Below are 9,463 nucleotides of genomic sequence, written 5' to 3'. Positions count from 1 at the left end.
GAATGCAGTGGCTGGATCTCAGCTCACTGCAAGCTCCGCCTCCCGAGTTCACACCATTCTCCTGCCTCTGCCTCCAGAGTAGCTGGGACTACAGGCGCCTGCCACTTCGCCAGGCTAGTTTTTTGTATTTTTTTAGTAGAGACGGGGTTTCACCAGGTTAGCCAGGATGGTCTCGATTTCCTGACCTCGTGATCTGCCCGTCTCAGCCTCCCAAAGTGCTGGGATTACCGGCTTGAGCCACCACGCCCGGCCAAAAATACACATTTTAACCATAAAGACTGACTTTCAAATACCTGATTTTAAAAATTATATTTTGAACAATTACTGTAATAATATACAAATAAAGGCAGCATTGATTTCATAAAGGTGAAATAGAAACAAGGACATTAATTGAATTTCTGATCTCTGGTACACATCTTTTATTTTTAAGTTGAGAATTACTACATCTTTCATACGCTAGTAAAAATCTTGCCTCTAAAGATAACAATAATAGTTTCCATAATATTTTGATTTATCTAATATTCTTACATGTGAATGTGAAGTAAATTCTACTATTCATATTAAAAGTGGCATTTATGTGACTCTTTGTATATGTATGTTTATACACACACACACACTCACACATACACAATCAGCAATACCACAAATCTCCTAGTCACCAAATTTGAAACATGAAAGTCATATTTTGACTTCCCTTGTATCTAGTAAGTCACCAATTCTGGAAAACCACTTGAAAATATACTTAGGATAATTTTTACTTACAATTCCTATCTCTCTTTCCTATAAATGCACATACACAAATACTTACACATACAAATAAAGTTGAAAATTCAACCACATTCCCATCCCTCCTGAAGCTATCTTAAATTTGGTGTGTTTTCTTTCTCTTCATTTTAATTAATTACTACATATTGCTTTATGTTTCTAAGGCCGTTATCCTAGACAAGTTCCTCATCCAATCAGATCTATGTGACTATAATAGCCAATAAGGAATCTTAGTAAATTCAGGCTTCTCTTATCTATAATACCTTTTATATATTACTGCAAGAATAACTCTTCCTAAATATCATTTCCATCACACCACGTTTTTGTTCTAAAACCTCCTTGTTGCCTACTATCATATGTCTAAATAAAATTGTTTTTAAGACTCTTCATCATCCTCTGCAGGCCAATGACCTTGGATCAATAGTTAACAACTTTCTAATTGAGTTGTTTTGTCTTCTCACAAGGCCTCACATACTTTCTGTCTAAGCTGCATCATCATTTTCTATTCCTTGGTTATCCAAACCTTCTGCATTTTAAAAATTACTTCTTTATTAAATTTTCTTATTTTTTTGGAGAAAATCTGTCTGATTTAATTGCTGTGAACTCTAATTTTTACTGAGGTTTAAATAATTGAGTATGTCGCCTTAAGCCACATAGAACAAAAATATAGGGAACAAAACAAAATACTAGAAATATGAGAACACAATAAAAACCATGATAGTGAATAATATTTTAAAATCCCTTTCAGGCCTACATAACTCAAGTAGGAAAAACATAAGCAAAAACATGATTACCACGTAGATTTAGAAAATGAAAAATAGATTTTCTGCTTTCTCAATTAAAATTTGCAAAAACAAACAAACTAATAGGTATTTGGTAAACGTGAATATATAAATTATTAAGAGTATAAATAAAATGATAGCCAGGCTCTATACCTGTTTACCTACGATCCATGTTCCTAACAAACAGTTTCATTGACCCTCCTCTACCCAGAACTGGCTTTCTTGTCTATACTATCCTTTCTGCTGTCTCGTTTCCGTCAGCCTGGTTCTACACAAATTCGTCTTACAAAGCTTGGTTCCAAATACACCTTCCTATAAAACTGTCCTTCATCACACCTTGATACAATGGCACTTCTAAATTCACACTGCTACACACTAGGAGATATATAAATATATATTTGAATTATATATATATCATTTTGATTTATGTATATCATTTTTAAAATACATATTATATATAATATATATTATATATATCATTCAAATATATATATATATTCCATTCTCTAATGTAAAACTGTATCTCTTAGTTTTCATGGGTACACAATTAGGTCCTGATAAATGCTGAAAATATCAACTCAGAAAATCAGAACATAGAATGGTGGTTGCTAGGGGCTGGGAAAATGTAGAGTTGCTCTTTAACGGCTATAGAGTTTCAGTTTTACAAAATAAGAATAATGCTGGCCGGGCGCGGTGGCTCAAGCCTGTAATCCCAGCACTTTGGGAGGCCAAGGCGGGTGGATCACGAGGTCAGGAGATCGAGACCATCCTGGCTGACATGGTGAAACCCCGCTTTTTCAAAAAAAAAAAAAAAAAAAAAAAAAAAAAAAAAAAAAAAAAATAATAATAATAATGCTAAAGATCCATTGCACAACAATGTAAATTCACTTATAGGGAACAGAAAAACCTTTCCTCTACCTTCTTAGGGTCTATAACTGGGGCTTGTGAATTAAACTAACAAAAAAACAGATTAACAGGAAAAAAAGGCAAACACATTTTATTTGATTATAATCATTTGATTTTCACATAAACAGAGACCTTCATAGAAAAGAAATGAAGACCCAAACAAGTAGTTAAACTCAGTGGGTTTATACGGCATTTTAAAAAAGGGTGATAAATTGTGGAGAAGTGGCAAGACAAAGGAAAAGGTTTTGGGGCTTCTAGGGTGGGAAACTCTGTAATGTAGTAGGGAAACTAATGGATAATAAAGGTTATTTAGTGAAATTTGTTTATGCTGGCTTATCTTGGCAGCATTTCTATCTCTGCTAATAAAGCTTGCTCTTCTCCTGGTATGAGAGCGGGGGATACTTTTATAAGTCAAATGTATGCCTACTTTAGGTAGATGGGAAAGAGCAGAGAGGTTTCCTGTGCCTGCTTTTCCTTCATTGCCTTCAGCTCAAAAGAATCTTTATGCTAAATTGGCATATTTTAGGGTAGCATATTCTGATGCCCTTTATACTTAACACTACTTAACTATGTGCTTTAAAATAGTTAAAATGATAAATTTTACGTTATGCATATAGCACCGCATTTTTCTTAGAAATTGAAGGTAGTAGTGTCAGAAAATTAAATTACATAAGGAAACCATGGAGGGGTAGTTCAAGTGTAAATAAAGGTTATGTGGCATGTTTTCTGCATATGATGTACTTAAATGTGTCCCTGAGAACATGCCTAGACATGTGTTACTCTACTTTCTTATTTGAAAGAAAACTTACAGTGTAACAGTATTATTATCCCCCAAATGATAATAATACTTACATTCACATGCCTCAAGTGTGTGTATATATGTGTGTGTATGTGTATGTATGGGTGTGTACATATGTGTGTATGTATGTATGCACATACATACCTTGTGCATACGTAAACGTGCAGGCATTCTAACATACCAGTTTTAATCTGGAGAGTGAAATTAATTCTACACATGAGCACATTACATAAATCAAATTATTAAAGAAATTATTATTATCTTCACAGGGAAGACTTTTACCAGCATATAAATGTTGCAATAATTCTCAAAAAGAAAAGATGTGGAACAGAGATTGGAAATCCAATTAATATTCTCATTTTCTATTTCTCCTTTGTGCAATCAATGCTACATTTATCATATTTTAATTTATGGGAAAGGCAAACCTTATAAATGAACATGTACTCATGAGATTGAGCACAGAAAAAATATATACTATATCTTATTCCTACTTTATGTAGTAAATAAATTCTTTGTCCTTTGAGAGAAACTTATTCAAAATTCATATGCTACAGCTCCTCTTCCACTAATAATGTAAGGTTGCTAGAGTCTTTTCCTCTTTATCGATTTGAAAGTGTGCATACGTAAGAAACAGTTATTTAGCCTAGGACATAAAAAGCTAAAATAAAATTTCTATTTTCTCAATTTTTTTCCTGATGAAAAATATTTAAATGCTGGCTGCATTATAACCTTCAAAAACCTCAATACCAGCCCTTGAAGTGTTATTAAATGACTGAATTCAAGTAAATGCTAAATAACTTTAGGTTAAAAACCAAACAAAATAACATCCATTTATTTACTTTCTGACAACAGAAGTATTTAAACCCTGCTCTTATGAAATCCAAAATATATTAATTTACAAATATTAGCCCCATAGTTGATGAGAAACATGCTAACAAATCTTTAATGCTGAGCCATTAGTTAATAGTCATTTTTCCCAACATTCTGAATCAGATAGAACATTAAGACATTCACTTTTTAAAATGTTATTTGTGGGGGAATGGACAAAGGAGAGAGGGCTGGTTACAGTTGTCTAAAATTTTATTTATACAGATAAATAAAATTTCTATGTAAACTTATATGTAAATTTTTAGTCTCTATGTATATATAAATATAATTTGTTATATATTGCATATTATATATATAATACATATTTGTATGCAATCCTAATTTCTTTTTTTTTAACATGCTAGTTACAAAAAAAATTGTTACTTTTATATTTTAAGTACAATAAAGGGCAGATGCCTCTTTATGAAATGTTTTACCTTCTTGAAGGCCCTTCATTTCTGCGATTCTTATGTAGTCTCTCTCTCTCTGTGTGTGTGTGTGTGTATATATATTACATATATCATATAGGATTACATATAAATGTGTTGCATGCATTAAAAAATTACATACTTTAAGTAATTTTTAATAAATATTTAAACATTCCTAGGGATAGATATTACAGAACAGAACTTCAGTTTGTCCTAATGGTTATTCACAACTGCCTCCAAAAAAAAATATTTTTACCTAGTCTGTTCCTGTGTAAACATAGGATATATGCTTAGATTTATTCCCTGAATACATTTTCCAATATTTGCAAATTGATATTAACATCAAACATAACATTAAACTTTCTGGACAATTTTCTGAATTTAGCCAAAATAGTTTAAAGGTATAATGCAGTAAAATATGATTAAATATTTGAATGAATTCACAGTTTGGATGACTCAGACACTTTCTAAGTATCAACTCAAGTTTTCCACTAAAGTAAAGTCAGCTTCTTCTTAAATTATTTATTTTAGAATCCTATTCTTTTTACATCTTTATATAATTTATATCAGTCATCATTTGTGCTAGCTTAATATATCTATATCTTTTTAGGATATAATTATCCAAAAACTGAACTGTAACTGACATACAACCAAATTATAAAAATATTTTCTAGATCAAATGAGTATTAACATTTCTACATCCTTTAAATAACAGTTTGGCTATGTGACTCATGGTAAGTTTTTCAACATTAGTTGTTCCAAGGCAGTCCCACAACTGAGTCATTCAAGATGACTTGCAAATGTCCTTGGTAAACCTCATACACTGTGACTTGTCTAGGAATTTTGCATGGTATTTCTGTTTTCTTTCTTACAACATACACTGTAGTTTTATATAAAAATAAAATGAAAAATTTCATTAATATTATTTCAGAAACTGTAAAATATGAGAATTCAAGCAATAGTAACCACAATAAATACAGGATTTTATGTACTTTTCATGCTAAGCAACTTGACTTATTCATTTATAATGTTGGATCTCTCCACAGTTTATGACTTACTCATAAACTTAGTATGGTAAGGGATCTTTTTTTTTTTTTTTAGATTAAGATAACAAACTAGAGCTAAGATATTCTCCCTCTCTTTTTTTTTTTTTTTTTTTTTGAGACAGAGTCTCACTCTGTCACCCAGGCTGGAGTGCAGTGGCACAATCATGGCTCACCGCAACCTCTGCCTCCTGGGTTCAAGGGATTCTCTTGCTTCAGCCACCCGAGTAGCTGGGATTACAGGCATGGGCCACCACACCCGGGTAATTTTTGTATTTGTAGTAGAGACGGGGTTTCACATGTTGGCCAGGCTGGTCTCAAACCCGTGACCTCAGGTGATCTGCCCACCTCAGCCTCCCAAAGTGCTGGAATTACAGGCATGAGCCACTGTGCCTGGCAGAGATTCTTAAAAGAAAAAAATATCACTGGCTATGAATATTTTAAACACTAGCTCAATGGAGTTTTTTTGTTTATTTTGTTTTTTTGAATTCATGGTTCTGATTTATTTGTATTCTGATGATTGAAAGTCAAGAATTTTTAAAAACTTGAAATAGTGTTTACCTAGTTTTCTGGAATATATAAGTATCATATCCACTCATTTTATCACACTACAGCAGAGGTCCCTGGGGCTAAGGACCAGTGCTGGTCCTGGCCTGTTATAGGAACCCAGCCACACAGCAGGAGGTGAGCTGCCGGAGGCAAGCATTATCACCTGAACTCAGTCTCCTGTCAGATCAGCCACTACATTAGATTTTCATAGCAGCACAAACCCTATTGTGAAATACACATGCAAGGGATCTAGGCTGTGTGCTCCTTATGAGAATCTAATGCCTGATTGAACTGAGTTAGAACAGTTTCATCCTGAAATCACTCCCAACCCTCAACCCGCCACCTCCAAATCTGTAGAAAAATTGTCTTCCACAAAACTGGTCCCCAGTAGCAAAAGGGTGGGGACCACTGCACTAAAGCATACTACAGCATATAAAGCAAAGTAATAAATGCAATGTTAAAACATTATAAACTTAGCATCCAAAATGTTCAAAATTGCTTTGAAGACTACACTTATTGTACATATTTTTTGTATATGCTTATTGTATATACTTTTAAATGTATCTATATACAAACAAATATATATACATGCACAGGACTACATGTAAAACTATTTTTACATAGTAATTTGCAATGCACAAATTTAATATTAAATGTTGAACTATTTTCCAGGGGCCAAAAATGTCCACAATATGTAATTACTTGTGATTTTGTTGAGAGAGACATTTCAAAAGTATACAATGGTTGTGACAAAGCAGTTACTAAGCTATCAAATAAACCTCTGACAATTATGAGCCCTGAAATCTCAACAAGATTTTCTTTCTTTCTTTTTTTTTTTTTTTTTTTTTTTTTTTTTTTTTTTTTTTGTTGAGACAGAGTTTCGCTCTTGTTGTCCAGGCTGGAGTGCAATGGCAAAATCTCGGCCCACTGCAACCTCTGCCTCTCAGGTTCAAGCCATTCTCCTGTCTCAGCCTCCCAAGTAGCTGGGATTACAGGCGTGCACCACCATGCTCAGCTAATTTTGTATTTTTAGTAGAGATGGGGTTTCACCATATTGGTCAGGTTGGTCTTGAACTCCTGACCTCAGGTGATCTGCCTGCCTTGGCCTCCCAAAGTGCTAGGATTACAGGCATGAGCCACCGAGCCCAGCCAAGGTTTTCATATTATATGAAGTAATTCGGAAAGAAAACAATAAGAGTTAGTAAATATGATGCTAATATCATGACACAGTATGTAATGTAGCCCATTAGAGGTGGCAATTTTTATTTTCATTAATTATGTTCTGTTGCATGTAGAGAAAAATTACTAAGTGCTCAAGAGAACAATTTATATTTACATGGAAGTGTGTCCTGGAGTATATTTGTAAACTTAGAGATTTTCTAAAATCTCAAGACACATCTTTTATTAATGCCAAGAGTTTGCTTTACAAGGAGTATATACTAGAATTACAATTCTGTCACTAAATTTCATTTTATTACATCTGTTTAAAATATGTTCAACTATCTAGAGCATAGCTTACAGTTAATCACATAAAAATTGAATTTTTCAACATCATTTTTCATGTAATATTATTTTCCAAGTGCATATTTCTTCTATAGCTGATAATCAAGCATTCTAATTATAAACAGCAGTATAAATTGCTGGAAACCATAATAAACCACTTTTATAGGGTCAAAGAGTCATATAGACAATTAGCTATTTTTATGCTGGAATAACAATGCAGGTATACTTTTTATAAGCAAAGTATATGGACCTTTTTATGCAGTAAGGCAAATACAGCCATGCATTATTGCACAATGACAGATCACATATATGATAATGGTCTCTTATAAGACTATAATGAATCAGAAAGATTCCTATTGCTTAATGATGTTTTGATGATACTGACCCTGAATACATCTAGGCTAATGTGTGTGTTTGTGTCTTCGTTTTTAACAGAAAAAATTAAAAATTACATTAAAAACAGAAAAAAACTAATAGAATAAGGATATAAAGAAAATATTTTATACAGCTGTACAGTATGCTTGTGTTTTAAGCTAAGTATTAATACTAAATAGTTTAAAAGTGAAAAAAATTAAATACTTTATGAAGTAACAACATCACAGTAATGTAAGGTTAATTCATTATTGAAGAAAGAAATTTTAAAAATAAATTTAGTATAACCTAAGTGTATAGTGTTTATAAAGTCTACAGTAGGGTACAGTAATGCCCTAAGCCTTCACACTCACTGCACACTCACTGACTCACCCAGAGCAACTTTCAGTCCTGCAAGCTCCATTCATGCTACATGACCTATACAAGTATACAAATTTTTATGTGTTACATCGTGTTTTTACTATACCTTTTTTTATGTTTAGATACAAAAATACTTAACATAATATTGCATTTATCTACAGTGTTCAATACAGTAATATGCTGTATAGCGTTACAGCCTAGAAACAATAGGCTACATTATACAACCTAGAAGTGTAGTAGTCTATACCATATAGGTTTGTGTAAATACACCTATGATGCTTACGCAATGACAAAATTGCCAAATGACAGATTTTCCAGGACATTTCTGCAGTGTTAAGCAATATATAACCGTAATCTATTAAAGAGCATATTTGCTCTACATCTGGTAGATAAAGAAAGCAAAACAAAATGGCAACAACAAAAAACATCTCACAGATAAAAACCTGTTTAGTCTGAGTATTTTGCAGCGTCTTTGTAAGTAACATATTTTGCTTTGCCAGAAAAGAAAATAGCTCATCATTTTCAGCGGATGCATGCACAATAAATTCCTGCTATGTGATAGGTACTCAGAACCACACATTTCTAGAATTGATATAATCTGAGTTACTGGAAATTCTGAGATTCTGAAATATGGTGATTATGAATATAAAAGAGTATACAACAAATGTAAACTTACCCTTCTAATCTTACATCTGGCAGACTTCTATTAAGGGCAATCAAATCACTGGCCATCAAGTTAAACTGATTGATTTTAAACAGCTCTTTCATTTTCTCCTGGTCATCTTTAGGAATTAACACAGCTTTTCCCATTTCTCCTGGCCCTTCTTGGTTTCTTGAAATAACAGCTGTAAGACATACAGAGATACAGACATACGTACAAACACACAGATAATGAACTAAATAAATAAACTTGTGTGTCTGATTAGATTCTGAAGCGTACTATTTACATACAGGTTTTATAATATAATGATCGAGATTTTACTGCTTATAAACCACACACTATGCTAAAGAAAAACATCAATTCTGCATGTTGTCTTCCAAGTTTAGGTAAATTATATGATGACTAAACATTAAGACAATAATTCTAAA

General features: G+C 32.7%; 1 protein-coding gene across 2 annotated transcripts in view; it reads right to left on the bottom strand.

The window, feature by feature from the left end:
- Positions 1-9,232, bottom strand: part of GALNT13 (polypeptide N-acetylgalactosaminyltransferase 13) — a 330,794-nt gene extending 321,562 nt beyond the window's left edge. The window contains exon 1 of one of the 2 annotated variants that reach the window (XM_011927454.1): positions 9,051-9,232. In XM_011927454.1, coding sequence (XP_011782844.1) covers positions 9,051-9,184 — 134 coding nt within the window. In that variant the 5' untranslated portion in view covers positions 9,185-9,232. The remainder of the gene's footprint in view (positions 1-9,050) is intronic. The other variant, XM_011927453.1, reaches the window with a different exon arrangement.
- Between the last annotated feature and the right edge of the window lie 231 nt (positions 9,233-9,463).

The sequence above is a fragment of the Colobus angolensis genome, unplaced genomic scaffold (assembly GCF_000951035.1).
Source record: "Colobus angolensis palliatus isolate OR3802 unplaced genomic scaffold, Cang.pa_1.0 Scaffold72, whole genome shotgun sequence".
Taxonomy (NCBI): Eukaryota; Metazoa; Chordata; class Mammalia; order Primates; family Cercopithecidae; genus Colobus; species Colobus angolensis.
The sequence above is the reverse complement of the archived record's forward strand: the minus strand, read 5'-3'. Positions and strand labels throughout refer to the sequence as shown.